A 26,479-nucleotide genomic window follows, 5' to 3' on the forward strand; every position below is an offset into this window, starting at 1 on the left:
CGACCCACACCTGTGATGAGGTCGCGCCCGGTCTCAGCCTTCGGGGAGCCAGGAGCCAGCTGCTGACGGCCGCACGGTGGAGCACGGCTGGCACCAACCGTGCCCGCCTCCCCCTTTAGTGTAACGAAGCAGAAACCCCCGGCCGGCGCGCAGGGACGGGCAGAAGCGGCGGAGACAGCGGGCAGGGGGTGTGCTGCGATGCCCGGCGCGGCGGGAGCCCCGCGGGGATGCCGGTGCCCGCCGCTGCCGGCTGCGGGTCGGCGGCCGGTGCCCGCGACCCGGCTCCGTGCCTGAGCCCCGCCGGGCGGCTGGCGGCGGCGGTCTGCCTGGGCGCCCTGGGCAGCCTGGGCTTCTGCAGCAACCTGCTGGTGCTGCTGCTCTTCTGGCGCTACCGGGCGCTGCGCTCCCCCATCAACCTGCTGCTCCTCAACATCGCCGTCAGCGACCTGCTGGTCTGCGCCCTGGGCACCCCCCTGGGGCTGGTGGCCGCCACCGCCGCCGACCGGGACCGGGGCTTGCCGGGGGTCGCCTGCGCCTGGCACGGCTTCGCCAATGCCCTCTGCGGTGAGTGGGACCGGCACCGGGGGAGGGGGGGGCGGCACCCGTGGAGGGGGGGCGGCCCCACGCCGCGGGGCGGGGACCAGACTGCGCCCGGCAGCCTGCCGTCGGGGATGGGGACGGGAAAACCCGGGCAGGTCCAGGGGAGCGGAGGGTGAGGTGTCCGTGTGGGCGCTTGGCCGAGCGTGAGCGGGGCATGTGGGACGGGGCACCCGCCTGCGTGCGGGGAGCACACTCCTCCGCGGGGAGGGAGGGTTAAACTTTCCCAACTCCAGTTGCTTTTACTGGAAAAAGCTCATAAGCCACCAAGCAGGGTTAAGCACAAGTCCTCCTTCAGGCTGCAAACAGTAACGTGTTTCTCACCGTTACTGAAGAGCTCCACAAACTTTACAGAATGAAGCCGGAGCAGGCGGCTCTGAGCCTCCGGAGCTGCGATTTTCCCGAAATCTCCTGGCTTTCAGACTTGACCCCAGGTCCCGGCTGCGGGAACAGGCAGTGCTGGCCTGGCAGCGAGGTGGGGGCAGACAAGCCCCAGCAAGCTGCCATGCAGGGCAGTCACGATGCTGGTGCAGAGGGACCCCAGGAACACCCCAGTGTGCAGGAGAGGAGTACAAAGCCCCAGGTCCTGGGGACTGGTGTGACTCCCGGCAAGGCAGGGAGTGTTTGCAGAACAAGGCGGGGTGGTAAGCAGGAAAAGAGCATCCATCTCTCCCTTTACCCAACCCCTTCCTCATGTGCCAGCTGGGCGCAGGGAGGGAGACCTACGGTGCGATGGAGGTGGCAAGGGGGCTGTGGGGAGAGCAGGTATGCAGGCCTGCCCCCCCGTGTCATTGTCCCAGCTCTGTGGTGTTGTTGCCTAAGCTATAGAAACAGAAGTGTAGAGCAATGTCGCTTTGAGCTAAGTTTAACGGTATCTTCTATTTTCAAACTTCCCAGCGCTCAAAATCTCTCCCAGCCTCCTTTAACACTCCAGACACCGATGCACAGCTGTAGGGCTCTCCCCGAGCTAGCACTCGTACAGGTCAGAAGCTTTACCGGTAGGGTCATTGCTCTGCCCGTCAGTAACAGACCTGAACAACCAGAGGAAAACAGCATAGCATCCCATCCAGCCTGCGCACCGCTGCTTTTGGAGACACATCACTTAAACCCACTATAAAATACTTGTACCAGCAGTTTAGATGTTTGCTGCCACCTCTCTCCCTGATGAAGTTATACAGCGTAACTAGTGAGCTTTGCATATGTTTTTACTTTTCCTTTGCATGCCAAGGAAAGTTGAAGCAGAATATGTCAGCATTAACCAGCAGCTCCAACTGTATTCACTTGTACCCGCCAGCATCACTTCCAAAATGCAGGCTGGGAGGTGTGTGTGGAGGGGAAATTTCAAACTAATATCAGCATTATAAATTACCTCCTCACCCCTCCCACCCACTCCCCAGCATTACTGTTTGTGGAAGAAATCTTTGCTTTGCCGCTAAGGGGTTTTCTCGCCCCATTTATGTCCGCTGACAGTACCCCAATTGCAAGAGATCCATAAATGTCTCTGTGAGGGCTCCTGAGCCACCCATGCCCCTGAGGCACACCAGGGCACCTGCTGGCACAGCAGGCTTCATGACATTGTTTTAATCTACATTTCTTCATTAGTGCATAGCCATAAATCCGTATGACAGGGGGCCTGTGCTTCCCTGAGAGTGGTGTTCAGATTGTTGCACTTTCGAGCTGATAGAGGGGCACTTCTCATTTTCCACATCTCAGAAGAGGTGCCTTGCCCTGTGAAGAGGATTTGGGCTTTTCCTGACTATTAAAGTTGTCCTCATGCTTTAGATAAGAAAAGCATCACTTTAATGAGCTGCAATTCTTGCCCTTAGAATCGTTAGGTTTCAAACCCAAGCAACAAAGTGCCTGTGTTCCTTATGCTCTTTCTACTTTTTCTGGGCTAACACTGAGAGATACAGATCTTTATTTTGACTTTGTGGTTTCCTTGGGAGTTACAAACGGTCTGCAAGGAAAGCTCTCCTGGCTCTCACAGGGAGTTTTACTTAAGCAGGTTCCTCTGGTGACACACACCCTCTTCCCATTTTCACAGAACCACCTTTTCTCTCCCACAACTGAAATTTCTTAAGTAAAGTCACTTTCATTCCTCTGCAGCGTTTGCCCTTTGCTCACATACATTTTGTTGTGAGAACGCCATGTTCTCGAGGTCCAGCACAGCACAGGGCTGGGGTTTGTGGGAGTCTCCGGCATTTCTATGTCTGCACAAAAACATCCAAGAAGTTCCCGGAGACCATAATGTCTGGGGAGAGGGCAAGGATAGGGAGGGGTTGTGTGAGGTCAAAGGATGGGCACGGACATTTAGGAAGCAAAGAGCCAATGTTACCATTTCAGGCAGAAGCAGTGATGCTTAAGGAAGCCTGTGAAGGTGGGTAAGCCCTGAACTTTGCGCAAATATAGCTATTTAGTCTTTAATCCTTAAGTCTTACAGGGGCACTGAACACCAAATCTGGTAGGGAAACCAGGATTTTGCTGCAGGTCACACACACGTATGTATACATGCAGACAGATGTGCTTAATTATTAATCAGTGTTTATAACAGACTTGCTTTGGCTGGATGAATGTTTAAAGACTCCCAGGCTCTCAGCATCTCTCACTCTCGAAGGGACACCTCCGGCCACAGTCCTTGCCCACCAGGTTTCCGAAGCCACTGCCATCAATCTCATCAGTATCACTTCAAGACATAGACTAAAGCCTTAATTCAGTCATTTCTGCTAATGCAAGTGTATTTTTTTCATCCAGGCATTGTCTCGCTCATCTCCCTGGCTGTACTTTCTTATGAACGTTACTGCACCATGACGGGAATGACAGAGGCTGATACCACAAACTACAGGAAGACATGGACAGGCATCGTCCTGTCCTGGACGTACTCCTTGGTCTGGACTGCACCCCCCCTTTTTGGCTGGAGCAGTTATGGGCCAGAAGGACCAGGGACAACGTGCTCTGTGAACTGGCATTCAAAGGACATTAACAACGCGTCCTACATCATATGTCTTTTCATCTTTTGCCTTGTAGTCCCTTTTGTCATTATTGTTTATTCGTACGGGAAGCTGCTGTGCGCAATAAGGCAGGTAAGTAGATTCCTCAACTGCATTTTTACTGTGACCCCAAAGCACTCAGAAACCAGTAACCACCACTTTCCACCTTTATAACTCCTTTGCTGTCAGATGCGCTGCCACCCTTGGAAACTGGCCCTCCTGTGACTGCCTTGGGGACAGGCTCCAGTCTACCAAGGCTTTCAAAGTCACGTTCCAGTGTGAACAGCTGCAAGTCCCTATGAGAGCTTTACAGATAAAGGCAGTTTGCCAGACCACTTAAGATACTCCCAATTACCCTGAATTAAAACTAGGAGTGACTTACCTACCTGTGATGAGATTGGTCCTAGAACTTTAATCTGGAGCAGGCCTACAGAGAGGTGAGCATCACCTGCAGGTTGAGAGGCGGTACAATCTGTGGAGGGTATGGGAGCTGGGATTTCTGAAGATCAGTGCTTCTTCTCTGAAAACGTCAAGGGTGAACCCTGCAAAAAAAGGTGCTAAAAAGAAAAGTCACATATAATCCAGTTGCTGGCAGGATCCAGGCAAAGCTAGAAGTTGGAGTTTAGCAAATGCAAACTATAAGGCATGAAGTTTACCCCTTGCAGAGAAAATAAAGCTAATCCACAAATGACCATGAGCTAACTAATCTGTTCTCAAGATAAAAGATATTTGCTTTTAATAGTGCTAAGCCACCCAATAGCAGAGTTTGGTATGGAACACTGTCAGGTCAGCCCTGTCAGGCAGCTGGAAATGCTCACGCACAATTTTTTGTTTTCTGGTGAACAGCATCTGCATTTGGCCATGAGCCCAAGAGAGCGATGCGCCAGCGCTGCCTGCTCATGGCACAGCGATGCCCCTCGTGGGAGAAGATCCATGAGCGTGGCAGCCCCTCTGTCGGGGACCAGCCAGTGGGCAGGCAAGGACCAGGCAGCTCAGGCCAGGCCACCCACTCTCCCCCAGCACAAAGAGAGCATTCACCACCCTACACAGCCCCAGCGTCCCCCCCGCACCCTGGGAGCCCACCCCAGGCTGGGCGCGAGCTCCATCAGTGCTAGGAGATCTGGCTTTGTCCCAGCTCATGCAGAGAGCCTGAAAGATAAGAGGGAGTTAGATAAAATCACTCTATAAGCCACATTTCAGATGTAAACATTTAACTTAAGCTTATTATTGCTCTGGGACTTTGGGTAGAATTAAATCAAATCAGCGTAGATGTTTGAGTTAATCCTGCTCAGTTGTCTCATTACAAATACCTTTCGTTCCCCCGATAGCAAGCTCAGTCCTCTTTGGCCACCGAATTTGCCAGACACACGCCTGTGTCTGGATGTGAGTTATCCTTCCACGAAGGGGGATTTTCCATTAAGAGGGAAATTTAAAACCAGCCAGTGCTGCTGGAGGTGCCTGGGCACAGCCGAGCACAGAGGGCTGGGGACGGCAGAGCTCGTCTGGAAAGCCGGGAGAGCAAGGGGAAGGTGGGAAGCAGCGGAGCCACAGGGGCAGCGAGCCCCAGAGCCCCCTGCCCCGGGGGCTAGGCAGTGTGCCCATTGCCCACAGGCTTCTCCCAACAGCAAGGTGCGGAAGAATCAGCAAAATCCCTGGTGGGTGTAAGAAGGAGGAAAAAAAGACTGAACAAAAGAAGCTTCACACGCAAGCTAAATATTTAAGCAATTGGACAACAGACTTTTTTGCTTTTAAAAGATCCCAAATTATAGGCAATACTCTGTAAGCCTTTTATCGTGCCTTCAGCTCCTGCCATGAACAGCTTCCTGTAACCGAGGTTATCTGCATCACTTACACAAGTCAAGTTGCAGTGGGAGATGGGGGTGTTTGGTTTCAGCCAGGCATGAAAAATTATATCCTTTCGCTTGACATTTGTATTTTCATGCTCTGGTTTCTGACATGATTGTCATCACAGGAGATATGCAGGGATGCTTAAAATCTTGGAAATCAGTCCAGGCTCTCATATTCTCCTGTGCTGCTTGCAAGCAGCTGACAGATCCTACTGTCTCACTTCAAGCTCGTGGTTTCCTTAAACCTGAAGAAAATTGTCACCACTAGGAGAGGACCCATTTTTCCCCCCACGTCTCATTTCGGGGGGTTTGCTCTGAGCTATTTCAAATGAATACCAGAGGAGCTTGAACATACTGCAGTACGCCGCTGACAATAAATCTGTTTACTGAAAACAACCATTAGAAAATGAGGGGTATTTAGTTTTCCAAACACATTGAACTTTCCTCTTCATTATCTCCTTTCTTTTGATCCCGATTTCACACCTCCCCTGTGAAGCACTGTGCAGGACCCAGGTGAAAGCAAAGGCTGCTGCTTTACCCGGGGAGGCTGTTGTGCTGCAAAAGCACGATGCAGTTGTGCAGTGACAGACAGCTGGGTGTGAGGGTTTACCTCTCCTTCCCAATGTTCCTGCATGGGAGGCTTCACCGCAGCACCTCAGCGGGATGGCAAGAGCCAGCTTTGCCTCCCATGGCCAGTCCCAGTCCCATAACGGAGCTGCGAGAGGAAACCTGCTGACCGGGGTTTGCTGCAAAGAGAAAAGATGCTTTATAATTGCCTTAGTTTTGTTAGCAGAGTCTTGGAGCGTGGTATTTCCCCTACAGCTGAGCATGTAGTTTCAGATGAGTACACAGGATTGCATCCATGCTACATGCCCCAGCAGGGAAGCTGCAATCCCTCAGCTCAGATCGACTTAGAGGTTCACAAAAATGACAGAAGTGAAACAGAGCCTGGGAGACAGCCGGCAACCACCCCTCAGCAGGCTGAGAGAAGCTGAAAAGCAAATCCAAAAACCGCTCCTTATCTTGCATAGCCGGTTGCCCTAGAAGGTCCTAGGAGCCTGAGCGGGGCTAGGGGACATGGGGCTAACCCATTTCAGTGCTCAGGGTGAACCACGCAGGCGGCTGCTCGCAGCTGGGGAAACCCTCTGGGACATGAAGCTGAGCAGTGCAGGAAAGCTGGACGCGTCCTCCATCCAAATCCCTGTGCTGGTTTGAAAAACTCGGTCACATCTATTATTTTACTGCTTCAAAACCATTCTAACCACCAGAAACAGCACACATGGACAAGTCTCAAAGACAACTTCAGCGATGCAAACAATTCATGGGCTGCCGAAGGCAATAGTTTGGGATTCCTTCTAGTATTCCTTCAAGTATACTTCATAGTATTTGGTTCAGGTTCAACCCGAGCTCTTGGATGTCCTGGAGAAGCAAAAGATCTTTATGGCCATCCCTGGGTTTCACCAGGTGCTCAACCTTGTGGGGCATGGGGTGTAAAGATGCCAAGTACATACCTGCTGGGGCGAACTGTCTCATCAAATGCGGTGCATTTGCAGCCCAAGTCCCCCCTTGGAAATAACCAGCTCACTGAAAGCAATACGCAGGCAGCGATTCCCCCACTGCATCCATGGAACTTGCAGGAGACAATCATTCTGCTACCGAGTTTCAGAATAGCTGTAGTCACCACGTGAGACCTTAAAAATGTTTGTTGGAAACAGATAAACGATTTGTTCAGCACAGAGGTTAAAAAGTCATTATTTAGAGTCTTTGACAAGCTTAGCAGAGTCCCCTCACATGAATTGTCAGAATGCAAATAGAATCAATTTCAGCTTTTGTGTCGCTATATTACAGCATAGATTTTTTTTTTTTCCTTAATTCACTGACAGGCTACTCTTCTGTCACCTCCTTGACAAATGAATCTGGAGTCCTGCCTCCGAATTATTGACTGTGGTTCATCCTTGGAAATTAGTACAGGGGCTCAATACTCTGCTTTTCTACACAGACCTGGGTAGTTAGCCCTGGGTTGAGTTACATCAGCATAAAACTACCATAAGTGCGGTGATGCAAAGCTCCTGAGGTTTAATGGAGGTTTAGCAGCTCTCTCACCTCAGACTCCAAATCTGACTAGTTTCCAGACTTTCAGTTCCTTTTCTTGTCCCACCCCGCCAGAGTATCCTTCCTCACGGGGAGAAAAGGAGAAGCAGCGCAGCAGCAAAGCCTGCCAGAGGTCAGGTTCTCTGGCAGGGCTGCAGCCCCATCTCCTCTTCTCCAGCTGGCACTGGCACGCCAGCCAGGGGCCCACGGGGACGTTCCTGCCACAAGCACCCACTCAACGCACAGGCCGGCCCTCTGGCGTGGGGAGGGTGAGTGGGCAGAGCACAGCCCCAGGCCACGCTTGCTGACCCCAGCACCTCCCAGACATGCTGGCTACGGGGAGCGAAGGCATGTCAGGGACTGCACACGCTCCCCTGTGGGCTCTTAAAGCGTATCCAGGCTTGTACCATCCTCACCACCCACTGCAGGGCCCTCTGAGCCCCCTCGTTCCTGGCGTAATCACAAGCAAGGCAGGAAAAGCCAGGATCTAGGCATGCTTTCCATCAGACCTCTGCCCTCTCGGTCCCTCAAGTGTTATGGAAAGGAAAAAAAAACAAATGTAGCAAGGCATTTGATGTGTTATACATTAATTTTGTTAATTAATCCAACAGTTTCTAATGTTGGGGTAATAGTTTTGTACAGCTTGGGCAGAGGAGAATGGGGGAAAACAACACCGTTTGACAATGACTCCCTTCCACTGACAAGAAGGGGAAAGGTAATTACACTCTTCCTCAAGCATTTATCGAGAAAATTATTAATGCTCCTGCAGAGTAAATTGAGACTGAACTGGGGATGTGAGACAAACACATTCCCAAAGGCAGGAAGCATTAAAGCTTAAGCACTGAAACACTTCAGATGCCAAATAAGAGAAGTCAGAGTTAAGACAGCTGGACCCAGAGGAGCCGGCAGTAACAGTGCAGCCCCGATGATCGAAGAGAGCAATCACCTTTAGAAACAAGAAAATCTACCCCCACACAAAATAAGCAAGGAATTGGTTTTCTTTGCTCCATTTGACTTCGATTCCAGTGCAAATGCAACCGTGGGATGCATTTATATTTTCCCTCTCAAATGGTAGCAGGTGCTCTGCTCATTAGAGCTGCCCATACTTGATTCATAATTAGAGCTGCCCATACTTGGTCCGTTTCTGCTGCAGGTTCTTCTGTAGTAACTGCTCCCTCTCAGAGCTGCAGGAACTCTTCCATTAGCAGCAATAACCGTGGGCACAAAGCAGCTGTGAATTTTTATTTTTTTTTTTCCCTCCAGCTCAAATGTTTTTCAGCAGGTGCTTCAAAAACTCCCAAGAGAAACGTTGAAGCCTTTGCAGTCAGGGAAGCTGAGTTCCGCAGAGCGCTTTCAGCCTGGAGGACAGCAGGGAGCAGCCGTGCCCCGCAGGCTGAGCTGCACTTTCCTTCTTCCCGGAGCACAGTCACCCGCCAGTGCCAGAAACCACATTTTCCTCCTCCACTGGCTCTTTGCGATGCTCTTCTGCGTATGGCAGGAGTGGGGGGCCAGCCCAGGCTCACATCCCATGCCGTGCTACCTACCAGGCAACATTTCTGTCCATCCTGTTCTCTGCCCCATCACTGCACTGGGTTTCACCCCACGACCACCCAACCTGCAGGGAAAGTGTGCTGTGTGAATGAGAAGGGAGAAATCTGCCCCCAGAACTAAGTTATTTTATCAACAGGTGAAAAAAAAGAATTAGCGAGGAGGCTCAGCAAATGAGGGCATCTCATCTCTGTCTTTCTAGAGGAGCACCCCTCGCAGCAGTCCTCAAAGCACTGCTTAAAATTCCCCCCAGCTCAGCAACCAAATGCAAATTACCTCTCATTAGCCTTGGGAAAACACCCTCTCAGCCACCAATACTTGGTCTAATGACTGGTCTTCTAGGCTTTGCAGAGAAAAATACCACAAAAATGCAAGTCCGGGAGTGAAATTCACTGCCTCGCCTCTACAGGAGGACTGTGACTGAGGTCTCCTGCCCCGACAGTAACCTGCACCAGAAGGCGCTCCCACTTGCTCTTCGAGCCCAGACAACTCCGGGTAGATCTGCAGGGAACCAAGAGGAGAGCAAACCGCTACCCCAGAGCACGAAGCCATTTCAAGCCTAATAAAACTCTACCCAATCACCATGGGTTTTCCATGATAGCAGCCAGGCTTCACCCCCAAATGATCAAACCCTCTTCCTGAGTGTCCTGGAAGGTACAACAGACACCACCACATCGCCAGCTCTCTGGGTTCAGAGAGAGGGCTCCCTCTTCCCTAGGAGAAGAGGTTTAGCACTGCAAACACTCCACACAGAGGAGCCCAAGAGTCTTCTCTGAGACATTCTGCAATTGCAAAGGTCTCACTTAAAAGTGCATGTCAGCATAGAGCTGCTATACGGATACACTTGGCTGTGATCACATATGCTAGTATAGATGATCTTTAAGGTCCTTTCCAACTCTAGCCATTCTATGATTCTATGATTCTATGATAATTCAATTAATTTGCTTTTAAAACACACCCATCTAGGAGCACAGCTATTGCCTGTGCTCTTTGGGAGACCAGTGCAGGGTCTCCTGCTCCCCTGGAAGGAGAGGCACTAGGAGGAGAGGCTGAGGGACTTGGGTCTTTTTAGTCTAGAGAAGACTGAGGGGGAATCTGATCAATGCTTATAAATACTTAAAAGGTGGGTGTCAAGAGGATGGGGCCAGTCTTTTTTCAGTGATGCCCAGTGACAGGACAAGAGGAAATGGGCACAAACTTGAATGTAAGAAGTTCCACCTAAATATGAGGAGGAACTTCTTTCCTGTGAGGGTGGCAGTGAGGGTGGCAGAGCAGCCACCAGGTCTGGGCTTTGCTGAGTGCCAGGACTGAGCCTGCCTGCCTGCCTGGACACCACAAGGACACTCTGGACAGTCTTGGGTGAACATATCCTGAGGGTCCTATTCTCATAATATTTTATTTTATATCTAGAAAACACATAATGTTTGATAAAAACTCCACTCTCAATGAGAAGAATGTGCTACCATCACAGCCATTACTGATTAAAGCACCGAAGAAAGATGCAAAAGGAGGGCAACTAAAGCAGTGTGAACATAAGTAGTGCTAAAGTATTTTAATGTTCATGCTCACTGACAGATGTGCTATGCAGATTAATAACTCCAAAGGACATGCTTCCTTCCAACTGCAAATGTTTTCTGCTTTACACAGTTACGTGCCCCAAAGCCTAGAAGCTCACCCGCTGCATTACAGAAAGTTAAATAGAAGGACAGGGCGATGCTTAGAACCCAGAAACCTCCCAGCAGCGCTGCACCGTGCCCGCACGTGGTACAGGAGCTTTTGCAAACATCGACCACAATGAATTATTTTAACATTCTGATATTTAAAATGAATAATGAACCCCTTTTAGTGATTACAAGACCTCTCCTTACAGTTATAGAGCCCTCTGTGTTTATAAAGGCAAAGGAGGAACTGAATTTAGATTTAAATTTTAATCTTAAATCAGGTGGTCCACCCTTGTGAGGACAGAGGTGAGTGCGAGAGGATGCTGTGAGCACTTTGAGGGCATGTCCGAGCCACAGAGCTCTCTCCCTTGTACAGCACAAGGCCCTTACTATTACTCATCTGGCACCTTCCAAACCTTCTGAGATATGAGAAAAATTACTATAGCAGAGGTGAAAGATGTCAGCACAGTGGATGAAAATGGATTTCTGCTTCTCTTTCTCCCCCCTTGCTTCCCTATAACCTTTGGCAGACGTCTGCATTAATATTGGAAACCGCAGCTTCCAGGAAGCAATCAGCAATGGTGGGGCCAGGACCCTCTGCCCATGCAAGGAAGGTCCCTGCAGGGGCTGTGAGATCCCCTTCCAATGGGACAAAGCCCGAGACCACCTTCTTTTGCTTACAGCCAGCTTCAAGTGCTTTTGGCCAAATTTCCACAGTGTCATTCTTGTTAATACACTTACCATGGGGGATTTTCCATAGCCTTCATTTATTGGAAAAAAGATGATTTGCGGAGGCAAATCTTCACCAGACTCTTAGGGCTGGGCAGCACCGAGAGCACAGCCCAAGGGTCAAAAGTTTTATCTGGACCCACCGAAAAGGAACTGTTAGTGTCCCCTCCATATAAACAGATGAATTTGGGATATTCTGGTATAAACCCAACTCATTAAGGTATACGAACCTGCCTTTAAGGCTGGAGTTGTGTGTTTTTAAATACAATTTGATGCATAAGCATTAGTGGGATTCGGGAGCACAAGACTTTCTGCACATCATGAATGGTCACAGCATTTGTCCCCTGGTTCCCTTCCCCTGTAGCACAGCCAAGCGAGGTGGAAGTCTCTACAGCACTCCAAAAGCCATGGGATGCTCAGGTCAGCCCCAACTGTGCCTCAGGAGCTGAGGGAGTGAAAGGTAAAATGGCATAGGAAAAGGAAATGTTTAGCTGGAAAAATAGATGACTTACGTGGACTGTCATCAAGCTTCAGTAATATAAATGTATTCACCTAGTTAAAGATCGCTTTGCATTTTCACATGCCCTTAGAAGAGAGGGTGCCATCTCTTAGTGGCATAATTCATAGACATTTGGTCTTAAATCTCTACTTGGACAAGAAGTGAGCACAGGGGCCGTGCAGGTGAAACCAGAAACTTTGGGCTGGGAAAGCAGAGCACCTCCTAAGTGAATCCAAACATGAGGCTCAGCTCCCTCAGGCCACCTTGCTTTTGCAAAAAAACTGATGGAATTCTGGTTGAAATTAATTAGTGGTTTGAGGCAAAAGCAATTTCTTACAGATGTTTTAGTCCTCCCTGTGCATAAGGTGTTCCACTATCCATAAAATTACACTTAGACCCAGGCAAGAAGCTGGGCGCCAAGAATGCTGTGGTCATGGAAGAAATGTGCAACTGCTACCGCCAGAGTCTCCACAACCCTCCACCCGTCACCTGCAGACATGCTTGCTCCCTTCCTGGAAATCCCGAGGAAGGCTTCCCAACCTGGAGAATAATTGCATTTTTTCGCTCTTGAAACTAGTACCAACTATTTTAAATGAGTTTCCATCTCTGCTCCCCACCACTAGCTGAGGTTTGCTCCGCCTGCAGCAGGAGCCAGAAGAGCCTCCCAGTTCCACCAAAGGCAGAGCAGGGAAGATGCAGAAGGTGGTGGTACATTTTCTCCGACTTGCAGAGGACTGATAAACCTCTTCCATTTCACAGCTTCTACAAGGAATCACACACAACCATAGAACTAGTATGCAAAAAAAAGAAAAAAAAATTTTAAAAATATATATATAAATCTCAGAGGGGTTTGGTAGCTGCCCTCTTGTACCTAGGAAAGACCTGGACCCCAACAAGCCCAGCCAGCTGGGAACTCGCTTAGCTGGAATTGTGACAGGGGCTCTAGAAAAGGTTTGTCTTTGACTCAGACAAAGGAATCTGGGATGTTGTCATCAGGACAATGACACTGCTAAGCCTCACGAGATGTCAGTTTACCAGGTCTAGACCAGGTAAGCAGCACACCAGGAAATCGGAGGGGCAGAAGTTTCCAAGTGACAAACCAGCGTTGTTGCTACTTTTTGCCTCAAGTCATTGTAAGTCCTGTCTCCTGTTTTGCTCTTGCCCATCTCTCCCTGTGCTGTGCTGCAGTCCGACCTGCTGGGCTGAAACCTGTTACACCGATGTAAAATGTCTTTTGCGGAGCAAAAGTACAAGGTCTGCCAGGAGCAAAGCGCTCCCCTCATGGACAAGCATTAAAATGGAAAAACCACCTAAAGTCGGCAACTTGCTTTTCTCAGTCTTGTTTTCACAACAAGGCACTGAATGCATGGGAATTTTAAGAAAGCCTAAGCTCTGAATCAAAGATTACATGAGCATATTTTCATTATGAACATAGGTAACGTTTCTAGGTTTTATGATTGCAGTGAAAAGAATTTAAGCATAATTCAGATGTTAGGAAGGATAGGAAAAACTTTGTTAAAATTAAAATCTAGCCTGATCTTGCAACATTTCTGGATAGTAGCATCAGCCATTTATTTTCCTTGATAAACATCAGTATTTCCTCTCCAACCAAAACTCTTTTCATTATTAGGAGAGACTGTGCATGAGCTACTGCTAAACCAGCCACTGTATCACTGCCCACTGTTTTAGAGCTTCAAGGAAATTCTCATTAAGCCCCAGCAATAGTTTCCGAGGGTAACTTTTTTGCTTTCTGTAAGCACCCTGTTGACTATTTGAAGCTTTCTGTTGGGCTTCCGTTTCTTTTAGCTCAACCTTTGCTAAGCAAGCCCATGCTTGCAGAGGCCAGCTGTTCTCATCCCAAGAGGTCTCACGGACTCTGGACCTCCTGTCCCCACTCACCAGGCTCCCTTGGCAGCCTGCTTTGTGCACAGGATACACCTGGTGTCATTTTAAGCACCTCATAGCTCTTTCCAAGTGACGCACAGATGTACTGATGTGCGTGCCCATGGAACTCCTGACCTGAGTTATGAGCATCAACCAAGGACAGACAGCACAGTAACACTTCAAAGGGCTGAGAGTTTCCCCTGAAGCATCCAACATATCTACTGCAAACCTACTACCTACATTTATCAATTCTTAAAAGTAGGGCATACACTGACGTGCAGAGACCATCAAGAAGTCTCACACCCACTTTAAAAGAAATTGGATTGACCTTTAATGTACAGGCAAAGCAATTTTATTGCAACTTTCTTAAGTTACAGTCTGGTTCTCTAGTATCTATTCAAGTAACTGCAGCTATTAATTCAGCAGGGCAGAGTATAAGGGGGTATGTCTGATTTCAGAGCTCTCAGGCACTACTTCTTGATGCACAGGCAGTGATGTCTGAAGGTGGTTCAGCTGCTGCCACAGCTCAGGGGTGTCTGTGCTGCCTGTTTTAGAGAAATACATCTTCTTTGCTCACGTAAGCCAGGGGCCTCAGCTGGTGTGCTCAGGGCATCGCATACCCACTTTGGTTGTGGCTTTTTTCCTCCTCTATCTCGCTTTATTCCAACTTTTCTCAAGGATCATCCTCCTAGTGCCGTGACTATCCTTGTCAGCTCTCCAAGCTCTAAATACTATGGTGGTTTCACAAAAAAAAAAAAAAAAAACCCCAAGAGAAAACATAGTCAGTTACTCAGCTGAGATTCTCAGATCATCCTGGGGATTCAGGAATTAATCCCAGTGGGAGCTTTGTGACTAAACCTCCCAGGTGCCCCTGGGTGTACTCAGCTGTGATCTCCTGTCCTGGATGTTACTGAGCAATCCCATACGCATTGCTAAAAAAGCATATTTTACTTTCCTAGCAATGTGATGACTGTTATTTCTGCACAGTATGTGTCAGCAATATCAACCAGGAATTTGCTGTGTCCACAGTGACCTCTATTTAAACCTGGTCTTATTGTTGCATTATTCTCTCATCCATGTCTTTCTCCTGTCTGTGACACCCAGTGCCACACGACATGGACACTGTATTTGAGAGCATTCCCATCCTACACTAGGAGGATGGATGTGTCAGTGACCAATTATGGCCAATGAAAAAAAAAAGAGAAGCAAATTAATCACTTATGCAGGCTTGAATCACCATCTAGAGGTGCTTCGCTGTAGCAGAAAACAACAAGTAACTCAGTTATTAAATGATAGATCTCAGCACAGGGAGTGTCCTCCCGTATCCATGGCTGTCTTTGCTATGGATCCTGTCTAGTAGCGGAAGCTGATACACAGCAGGGGCACATCATGGTTTATAATGTCCCAGACAGAAGCAAACAGGCAAACCCACAAAGCTGTGGGTTGCATAAAGAGAGTTCATATTCCATCAGCTCATATAGAAATGCCTATAAAATAGCTGGGATTAATTGCTTCATTGGCCCCAGTGTTTGGCATCTTTGTGATCAAGCTTCATCTGAGTTTTAGCTGGAAAGGGCACAGTGAAGACTGTTCTGGCAAAAAGGACAGCTTACATGCAAGAATGAATGCACAGTAACATTTCCAGTACATTAGCCTTCTTTCTGCTCTCGTAAGTTATCATGGAATGTGACTCCAGCCCATCAGGAAACCATCTTTTCACTACCCAGTGATGGTTCTCAACGTCAGCCTTTACTGGCTGCCCATGGCAGGGACTGAATGCCGAACAGAGCCCGGGAGAAACATGATCAGGACCTTTTTGTTAGTTTTCCACGTCAAAATTAACACTGTGGGAAGCATTTGCAAACATCATTGTAAGAGCAAGAAGTGACCTGGACCTCCAACTACACTGGAGATGAACCCTTCAGTCCTGCTAACTCGGCACACAGGACCACACATGCAACATAAGGAATGAGAGATACAGAGGCATCATAAATTTTAGAAAACTGAGAAGATCATTTTTAGGAGAAACAGAGATTCAATTTCCAGAAAAGAAAACATAGAGCTATAAAAGTACATTTTCTGTGGGTGTTTTCTGTACTGAAACCTACAGAAATCATGAGGTGGTTGTTTGTTTTTTTTTTATTTCTTGCACAGCAGATTGAGGTTCAGATTTTTGACCAAACCAGAAGTGAAGGACACTACAGCAGCTCGGTGCACTGCCAGCGTAACCCTGTGCTAAATTCCTGCAGCAGCATCACTGCTGTGAGCCCTAAGCCAGAAACAACCTGGGCTGACTTTCCAGCTTCTATGGGCCAGCAACCATGGACAAGCTGCCTGGGCCAGACTTGTGCTTTTACTTTCTCTGCAGTTATGAAGACAAAAATCAAAGTAAAAGCCCACAGCATCACTTGTCAGCATCGCACAAGCTCCTGTCCAACTACAGAAGTCGATCTGACAGTGAAAGTCTGGGCACAGCCCTGGAGTTGTGTGGTATATCCACGGCTCCATCTGCCAATGACGTGCCAGCAACATTTCAAGGTTGTTGAGTTTGTTTAGTTTTGCAAAAGTTTTCTGCATGTGCCTTGAACATTAATATCAAGGTCTTGGGTGTCCTTGACTGACCAGGGGAGCCTCGCAAACAAAAGCAAAAATGCTTCAAGAAGAATTACAGAAGAGGGAGGATATTCAAACTTTCTGGCCTTATAGGATGAAAATAATCATTTCCTACTGCTGGCAAGGAAATGAAAACCTTCCCTTGCTTACCCACAAAGCCATTCCCTGGCAGCATCAGTTTGAGAACTGCAAGCTCTTCTTTTTTCAAGGATAAGAGAAATTACTTAAAAAGTAAAGAGAGTAATACATAATATAGGTTTGCCTGAGAAGGGTACGTTGTGCTGGTAGAACATGTGCCATCAGAAGTACCCCACTAACTTTATTTCAGTGTTTAACCCAGTGACAAAAAGCAGCTTTTTCTCCCCGTTTAGCTGTGTCACACAGCATCAGAATATTCAGAGACCAAGCAGTACACCCACTGCCCTGTGGCCTGAGCTCTGCTGAAGATTTTTGGATAGGAAATATCTCCAGAGGCGTCCTCTCACACCCAGCCTCAGACCAGGCTGATTTTGATCTGAAAAACATCCAGAAAACTTTCGTCTTCTCTGACCTTACCTGAAGAAAGAGGAAAGGGTTGTTGGGTTGCCTTTTCTAAAATCAATAGAAATCAATAGAAAAAAAGGAGCTTTGGTTTTCCTCAAAGTGCACCACTCGCAAGGCATTGCTCACCACCCGCCCCAGGTGCCTCCTGGCATGGGAGGGAGGACAGGAGGGCCTCAGGAAGGCACAAAAAATAGGGATTTTGTGTGGGGATAAAGGACTCTGGCAGCCATCTGCCGATGCCTTTCTGTGTCTCTTCTCAGGAGCCTAAAAATCAAGAACACATAATGCAAAATGCAACTCCTCTTCCATTTCCATCACCATACCCATGTGTCCCAATCCAGCTGCTTCTACTTCATCCCACAGCCTGAGCATCTTGTAAAGTTTTATACTAAGTTGGGGAAGACTGTCAAAAAATCTGAACACAGGGAAAATGTCATACAGAATCAAATCCCTGAAATATAAGAAGATAAATGTGAGCTTTCTGTCTGAGATGTCTGTGAATAAATCTGAGCTACTGATGCCTGTGGGTGTCTCTGAGTGAAATATTCACCTCTCACTAATGGAAATATTTTGATTAACAACTTTATTTGCCTTGTGGCAAATACCACTTTTTTTTTTTTTTTTCTGTTAAATCACAGACAAGTGTCATAAAAGATTTCATTTGCACATTAACAGGATATTTATAAAGTACTCAGTATTGGAGTTCCCTCAGCAGGCAATTACAGACATGTTCTACTTTTTGAACAGTTTTGGTTTGGTATTTTAATTAGTCTCAAGGTGACTTCCAGCACACAAATACATCCCACTGGATTCCCCATAAAACTGCTTGTAATCGTTAGTTTCTCGTGCTTACTGCAGCACTTTGCAGTGCAGGCATTATGCAGCAATCAGGAAAACATATTGAAAACTAGGAAACAAGGCTGAGGCATAAGACAGCAGTATTTATATACAGTATGATTTACTTACAAGTACGCGTGAACCCCAAGTCCAGAGAAGGAGCCTGTTGTAAATCAGTTTAATTCAACTGCTGACTTTTCCAATGGATTCAGGGGAGAAAGTTCTCTCAAACCCTTGTTCTTCATGTTCTTGGCTGTCTCCTGTCCTGCCCCAGTGGCCTCTGGGTACAGAACATTTCATCCTTGGCTGGGTGCATCACTTCTGGTAGGACTTCTGGTAGCACTGGGTCAACTGTCCTTCAATACAAGCAGTCCTTCTGGTAGCACTGGGTCAACTGTCCTCCAGGGCCAGTTAGACCAGGGCACGTTCCCCCCTTCATCCCTCCTGCCCAAGATACTCACATTAAATGCTGTGGTTTACAGGAAGCTGGAGAAGGCTATTCTAGATGAACAGCGCTATCGCTAATCCTATTCCAAGCATCATGTACACACTTTGGGTACAAAACATACAAACCCTGCCCACATTGGCCAACTCTTCTCCAGCCAACAACATTTCAGATGACACTGCCAACCCTGCCCCTAGTGCGGACACCTCAGGAGCTCTCCTGTGTCATCATCTGCTCCCATTATGGGCACTGCTAATAGTGTGTTTGTGCCTCTTTCCCACCCAGGTGAGTGGCATCAGTAAAGGGACAGGTCGGACCCGGGAGCAGCGCGTCCTGATCATGGTGGTGGTGATGGTAATTTGCTTTCTCCTTTGCTGGCTGCCCTATGCGACTGTGGCACTTATAGCCACGTTTGGGAAACCTGGTCTCATCACCCCTGCAGCCAGCATCATCCCATCCATCCTTGCCAAAAGCAGCACAGTCTACAATCCCATCATCTACATATTTCTGAACAAACAGGTAAGGAAAATGTTATCCTTATGTTTACTCAGATTCAATGTGTGCAAGAAGTAAAGAAATAATGAGGGGAAATAAAGAGTGTATTGGTCACATCACTGAAAAACCACATGAGATGGAAGCACAGAAAAAGAGCTACAGGGACCAAATTTAATTGACAAGTCTGGACTTTTGGAAGTTAAATAACCAACTTCCCACATGTCCAAATAGCAGCTGATGGGCCCTTCCTTTCCACTACACAATGTGATGAACGGCAAGTTAAAAGTGGAGGAGAAATCCATGTTCTGGCAAGCATGAAGGCATCAGATACTGTCTGAAGTTTATTTGGGTACATGAAGTCTTGTAAGGATGTGAGCCTTTCCTACCCTACACCATGCTCCGGCACAGTGTGTTGCTCACAGTAACCCCTCTTATTTGCAACATCAACTTTCTCTTCCCCAATTTACAATTCTAACCCCCGGGTACCCTACTAGGTATTACTCGAGCCCTTCCCCGCATGTAGGCAGGTGGAGGACCATGTGCTTGTCCCAGCTGTAGTCCCACACCCAGCAAGGGGAAAACTCATAATCCAGCAGGTGAAAGGGTTCAAAATCATGAAACCTTCCCCTTTCCCCTCCCTGTAGGCTACATTTTCTTATGCAAGCTAAGAAATCATGATGCTGTTCATGAGAAAAATCATAGAATGCTTGGAGTTGGAAGGGACCTTAAAGATCACCTAGTTTCAAACTCCCTGACATGGGCAGGGACACCTTTTACTAGATCAGGTTGCTCAAAGACCCATCCAGCCTGGCCTCGAATACGTCCACATCAAGGTGATGCACAGCACACAACGGGCAGGAGCCGGGGTAGCCCCCTGCGCAGGGGCAGAGAACAAAAGCTCAGAAGAGGAAGGGGGGTGAACAGAGATCTACAGAGAACAAGCAGAGAGCATCAGAGCTAGTTCAGTCCCTCAACCATCTTCAGCTCCATTAGCCTACTTCAGGCACATATCATTGATCTTTGCATTTCTGATGTTATAGTAGGTGGATAATTTGTTCCTCTGAATCCAGCAAAGCTTCCACTTTAATTAATTTTTGGAAGCTGTTAGGAAGCATAGACAGTAAATCACTCTCTCGAAAACAAATAATGATGGTAAAGGATTGATTTGAAGCCTGGCAGTAACTGTAAGCGTTTTTACTGGGGTGTGAGAAATTTCCAGGGAGTAAAAAGTTTCCATGACACTGTCCATCAGCTCTACTCACTGTCACTAACAGCTCAGGGACTACGTTGCTTTCTCTCCTTGTGCTCAGCCTCCTGCAGAACTCCCTGACTTCTTCCCTGTGGCATGAACAATTCTTTGCCTTCTCCTTTATTATTTATTTTTTAAAATAAATTCTCTCATGAAGCTGCCTGAAGCACCAAAGAGAGATGACCATCCCTTACCAGGGGAAAAGCACCCAAACAGACCAAGAGCTGCCAGTACTTCCCTACTTTTCCCGCAGCCCTAAGCCTTGCTCCCACACCCAGGAGCAGCAGCAGCCAGAGCCAAGCTTATAAACTGCAGCAGTCGACCTGTCAATCCTGGTACCCAGGGGAGAGATGGAAGCCCTGAGCTAATTACGGTCACTGGTAACTGCCGTCTCAGCCCAAATCCCGTGGCAGAGGCAGGAAGAAGTCATCTGGCTGAGTCACCATTCTCCAGCTTGCTCTGTACCTGAGCCATTCCCATGGCCAGAGCCTCTGTCCTGCAAAGATGACTCTGCATCACTTCAACCCCAGTTAAATCAAGGGAGGCAGTTTAAAAATCAGAGGCTAATCTTAACGTGTTCATGGGCTAGAAGGATCACTCTCTGAAACGAGACACAGACATTGCGGAGGAGTTATCTTTTCTTCAGATGCTTTCTTAATTAACCTTTTGCTAAATAGATTGCTTAGAGGCAGCAGGCAGGCAGAAATTAAACTGGGTTTATCCATGTTAAACATGTCCCCTTAAGCTTTTACTACTAGGGTTACGTACAAGCTTTGTTTTGCTTTTTTTTTTTTTTTTTTTATCTGAATGGCGTTTGTTTTCCATTGCTTAGGCAGTATTTTAGCAGCCATCAGTGATCCAGCTTCTATATTCATTATAGGCCACCAAGAAACTCCAACTTTCACTATACTCAAGAGAGAAGAGAGTAGAAGCACCTCAAATCAGAAAATGCTGGCACAGGTTTCTTTGACGTTTTACACACATGTGAAATTCTTCGTGCGAAATACCTGAGCTTTTCTGCTAACAGTGCCAGATTTGTTCCCTGAACAGAGGGGCTCGCTACTCCTCCGGCTCCCGCGGCAGCACAGGGGCTGTACCCACCCCTGTGCAAGGGACACCCCCCAAGTGCCTGCCCAGAGGCCGCTCCACAAGCATCAGAGCCATGGAAACACAGGCTCCTGCAGAGTCTGCCCACAGCACTGCCCAGGAGGGGGCTCTTGGGTGGATTGTAAGACCCTTCGTGCTTACTCTGCTCTTTCTTCCCAGTTCTCCCACCTCTGTCCAGCTGCCTCTCTTCATAAAACTCATCTAGGAAAGTGGCACCGCTAATTCCTCTTTAGATCTGGCTCCAAAACTGGTTCAAAAGTGGGCTGTGTGCAGAGAGGAGGGATGGCCAGAGCAGGATAAAGTGAGACTTATTCCTTAGCAAGCCACACAACAAAACCCCCAAAACCGAAAACCAAACCAATCCCAAAACACACAGGAAAATCGAATGAGTTAACCTGTGTTGTCTCAACTTAGGTTTCAGCACAACTCAGTGCTCCCTCCACCTTTCCTCCACCGCCCTCTCCATCCCATCCACGTTCTCACACAGCCTGCTCTTCCTGTCTAACATTGCAGGTCAATGTTTTTCATATCCCTAAATTAAGCTCCACAACTACAGTCACAAGAGGAACTCCCAGGAACTAGTGTATTTTGTTCATGCAGCATTCAAAATGCTGGTGTTTATTTATACGTAAATTTTAGTTGTCTGACCTTTTTTGGCTGCTGGATCACCTAACTGGTCCCAGATGTTTTATTCCTGTTTTGAGACGGGGGTTTTCTTGACCCTTGAGTGACTGTCAGCTGCCCCTGGGATAGCAGCCAGCTACGCCGACGAGCACCAGAGCACAGATCAGCTGGGAGCCAGCCCAGCTCTCGGCAAGAGGGGCTTTTGCAGGAAAATCCATCTGCCGGCAGCAATCCAGCACCCGGGGAGCTACAGCCTGTCTGGTACCGTGAGACCTGCACCAGAATCACCCCCTTGCCCTTACACCCAACTAGGGTATTTTTCGCCAGCAGCATCCCCATTGCCTTTTTGATTTGCAAAATATTCCTGGGGCATTTTGCCATCTCAGGGCTGAGAAAGAAGAGGGAGAAGCACTGCACCCACCCCCCTGGGGACAGCGGGGGGCAAACAGATTTATGGTGCAAGCAGGAGGTGCTGGTCATCCAGAGAACCATGTTCAACCCAGACAGCTTTCCTGATGCTATGGAAATCTACAGGGGACATCTTAACTGATGCAGCTTTCATTTCCCTCTAATTTCATGGTATTTCTAAAACAATTCTACGTCCAGGCTTCCCCCAGCTTTAGTAAATGTTCAGAAATCTCTGATCAGGCTGGATAAAACAGGCCAGATAAAATAACATTTGCATCGAGTGAGTGCCTCCAGGCAAGGGGTAGGTGAAGGTTAAACAGATAAAAGAGACTTAACGCTGTAACAGAAATTTCCTGGGGATTAAGGAACTACAGAAATATGGCTGATAAGAGCCTCACTCACCCACGCAAACTCGACCACAAGGGGAGGGGGGAAAGCAAAACCGAGAAGAATAGACATTTTAATAAATATATGCACACATTATATATAGTATAATGAAATGTACAAAGAAAGTTTGTAACTCCTGTGAAACTTCAGTTTCTCATTAAAAAAGGGCCTTTCAGCTGATGCAAACATTGTGTGAGACTCCTCAAAAGCCATTTTCCTTAGCAAGCAGTTCTGCCGACAAAAAGCAGCATGATTTTTCCCTTGGCTGTTGATAGCAAGAGTTGTCAGAGCTTGTTGCTATCAGCTGTGTTGTACAGAGAATCACTATTAAAGTTGGTTTGGACTCTCTTGACGCTAGAGAGATCAGCTATCAGCATTTGACTGTGCTGTTGTAAGGAGGCCGTGAAGATAATCTGTAAGATCTAAAAGCGTGTATTTCTTCTGCTACGGGCATTTCCCTTGACTTCATGCGAGAGCCTCCCCCTACTCTCAACCCCGTCTGAGAGCTTAAACCAAGCACATTTAGGCAGCTGCTCATCTTTTCCCTAGTCGAATGCAAATCAAAGCAGCCAACAGCGCTTTCATTGACGACGCAATTAGCTCAACCCCTACCATGCTTTTCGTAACGGGGTATATGGGCAGCCTGGCTGCAGGGTAGCACCAGCGGTCTGTCAGAGCTCCCCGAAACCTCCGCCCCACAGCACACTGACAGCATTTACATCTGAGCATGGGGTCGGCTCAGTCAGATAACAGGTGCCTACAGACCCAAAAACAGGCTGAAAAGCATTTAGTCCTTTCTGTTCTCTGTCTTACGATACCGCCAGTAATACTTGTGTTAAATAAAACCGCAGGATGGCTGTTACAGGCCTCTCTGAAAACTTCATTTCTGGCTCTCTCCCCTCTCTGCTGCCCTTTAATAAAGGGACATTGAAAATATAAATTGATCCAAAAAATTAGTTTAAAAAACCCAACTGCCCCCAAATAAATACAGCACCCAATCTGCAAGCAAGCACAGTACACATTCTGGATTTTAGCACTTCACCTGTCCCCTGTAGCACTGAAATATTGCAGTGGTGCTAACATTGCCTTGCTCATGAAACACTGGCCAAAATGACTTCCTTTATTTTCCTTGGGTTTGTTCTTCTTTCATTGATGTGCCCGGTTTGTGTGCCCAGATGAAGGAAAAAGGCAGGCACCTCTTTCCCCAGCTCCTGCTCCCTGGGAGCCCATCCCACTTTAGCTTATAGAGACCTTGACCTCAGCATAAACTCCCATTTAGCACAAGGACATATTTTTTTCTACAAAGCAATTCAATTTCTAATACAAAATATTATTACATCCACGTTTTTTCAGGACCAGTCCAGGAACGTAAGTTAATATAAAAAGATCATCAGATGAAGCTTGTCTTACAACAAGTGAAAAGAATGAAATCCCTGCTAACTTGCTGTTTTCTGCATGTGTGTGATAGTTTTACAGGTGCTTTTTGGCACTGCTGAGATGCAAAAAAGCAACCGGGAACTCCAGCAACAAGTCCTGGTCCAGGTCCGGCCGGGCGCTGTCGCGGGCACAGGGTGACAGTGTCCCCACGGCGGCTGCCTCGGCTGGGCAGCCTTCGGCCGAGAGCCCCCACCCGCCTCTGCGAGACACCCCGGCAGCCAAACGGGCCATGCTGGTGGCCCACTACAGCGCCTGAGCCAGGCTGCTGGGCTAATGCCACCGGCTGCCGCTGTGTTTGGGGAGTTTGAGTCCAGATGCAAGAGTTTTGCCGAACAACCTCGCCTTGCGGCTTTGTTTCTGATGAAAACTTGCCCGTCTGCTTCCTCAGAGGTTGTCTTCACCAATAAGCCATTTCCCCGTTTCTCAAAGACTCTTCCCTAATCAAACGCCAGGATTTTCATGGGAGTTTGGGAAGAAAACAAAATAAAAAACATAGATGCCTCCAGAAAAAGGTTTTAAAAGTAATTTTCAAAAAAACACGTTCTAAAGACTTACTGCCAAAACCCAACAAAGCACAAACCCCCAAACCCAACAACAAGAAGACAGAGATCCAGAGCACCTTGCTGCAGAACAGCCCCAAGAAACAATCTGCACACAAAGGGGGGGAAGCAAACAGGATATTCTCCAGAAGAAAAACTATCAACTTGCAGATGTTTTCTCTCTGGTTTGGTTTATGCTGTACCTTAAGAGTCTCACTTTGCTTTTCAGTACAAACCTGAATAGATTATGAAGAACTGCAGTTACAAATTAAAGCTCTCCTAAAATTTGAAGTGCACATATTGGATATGTTTCAAAGTGTAGAAATTGCAGGTGAAGCTTAAGAAACCAAGTATTTTAGCATATTTTTTTTTTAAATAATTAGTTTACTAAGTTATTGCACCAAAGAATAATCTCCTAGTAACACCCAGCAAACAAACAACTCTCCAAATATGCAGAACTCAGTTGGGTGAAGCCTCTGGAAATCTGCTGGTTTGTAAGCATTAAGACAAAAGCCGGAGTGATTCCAGCTCTTTTGAGAAGTGTGGTGGTTATCTGAGGATGTGTGGAGCCAAAAGGGCCAGGCTCCGAGCAGTGCAGCTGCATTCATCAATACCAGATGAAACCCTGCGGCATCGAGCAGTAGCGGCTACAGCGTATTTTTTACCCAGAATAGTCCCAGTGACCCCATCAGGAAAGCTGGTTGGGAACCTCCACAGGATCTTCCTCCTGGACCATCTCTGGGAACTGAAGTGACAGATGGTATCTTCTACAAACAGAAAAGCATTGGAAAGCCTCAGAAGTACAGCTGGAGGAAGAATTAAAAACAAACAAACACAAACAACCTTCTCTCTCATTAACTCTGAGCACAATCCCAATATTATGACAATATTTGTCATCTCAAATAGGAAGGAAAAAGTGAAATAGCAACATTCTGTGGATAATCACTTTTCAAATCCCAAAGTACAGGAAAATGCCATCTTTCAGATGAGTTTCACACTGAAGTACATCCACACCACTGCCACGGTGGATATCAAAAACTGGCATCGCAGCGCTTTAATTGCCTTGTGCTGGCCAAGCCAGAATTGGGGAATGCAGAGGTCTGGGTGAATGAGTGATGCGGGAGGAAAAGGTAATTAGATTTTTTTGATCACTGCACGAGTTGGATCCATTTCAAATTGCCCATGTTAGATCTTTCCCTATACAAATGGACATGTATCGCTTTCAGGAATAAGCGAACCACTAAGGACTTCAGCACAGTCCCCAGCTGCAGCTGCCCAGGAGCGAGGATGCAGGAATCTGCCTGCAATTCTTTCCTGGAAGTAAAAACATCTAGCCCCAGATGAGACCATCAACAACCTTAAAACTGTGTATTGCATTTAAGAGAGAGCAGTACTGAGGAACAACTGACCCAAAACCTTCACGGGCTCAGCAGATTCCCTGAGCAGCCCACTCTGGACATCTCCAAACAGCCTCCCAGGACGATGCAAGCCCTTGCATCTCTGCTTCCCCCTCTGAGCCTGCAAAACACCCTCGAATACATCAAAAGCCATTCCTGCTCAAAGCTCTTAAACCTTTGGGTTTGCTGCCAAGGACCAAAGCCCCTCATATGCCACCCCCGGAGTCAGAGGGCATTTGCTAGCCATGGGGCTGGTACAGCACAGACCACCACCTCCTCCAGACTAGTCTCCACCTCCATCTCCCCACCACCACGAGCAGTCTGTGCACATTGCTACGAGAGTCCCTGTTTCAGAGAGATACTGATTTTTACAAGTGACTGTAAACCGTCTTTTCCTTCCAGGGATGTGGGTTTATTTTTTCTTTGCAATGTTAACAAAAGCCTTCTCATACTCACCCATAACTGCACAACTTATTTATTTTTTTTTTTAATATCCTTAAGCTGCAATTGTAGTGATAACCTAATTAACACCAAATGTTTTCAAATAGAAGCTAA

General features: G+C 47.5%; 1 protein-coding gene across 1 annotated transcript; it reads left to right on the top strand.

The window, feature by feature from the left end:
• Window positions 1-227: 227 nt before the first annotated feature.
• On the top strand, window positions 228-24,244 carry LOC141468506 (pinopsin-like). The gene is made up of 4 exons (XM_074153605.1): window positions 228-564; window positions 3,349-3,677; window positions 18,567-18,800; window positions 24,020-24,244. The coding sequence occupies exons 1-4, from the start codon at window positions 228-230 to the stop codon at window positions 24,242-24,244; spliced, it is 1,125 nt and encodes a 374-aa protein (XP_074009706.1).
• The last annotated feature ends 2,235 nt before the right edge of the window (window positions 24,245-26,479 follow it).

Source organism: Numenius arquata, chromosome 9 (genome assembly GCF_964106895.1).
Source record: "Numenius arquata chromosome 9, bNumArq3.hap1.1, whole genome shotgun sequence".
NCBI classification, from domain to species: Eukaryota; Metazoa; Chordata; class Aves; order Charadriiformes; family Scolopacidae; genus Numenius; species Numenius arquata.

What these genes read in the sequence shown, in the direction of transcription:
- LOC141468506 (XM_074153605.1), top strand. Translation starts at nt 228, where the DNA reads ATGCCGGTGCCCGCCGCTGCCGGCTGCGGGTCGGCGGCCGGTGCCCGC. An exon ending in TGCTGTGCGCAATAAGGCAG is followed by an intron (nt 3,678 to 18,566) that starts GTAAGTAGATTC and finishes TTTCCCACCCAG; the next exon opens with GTGAGTGGCATCAGTAAAGG. An exon ending in ACATATTTCTGAACAAACAG is followed by an intron (nt 18,801 to 24,019) that starts GTAAGGAAAATG and finishes TGTGTGTGATAG; the next exon opens with TTTTACAGGTGCTTTTTGGC.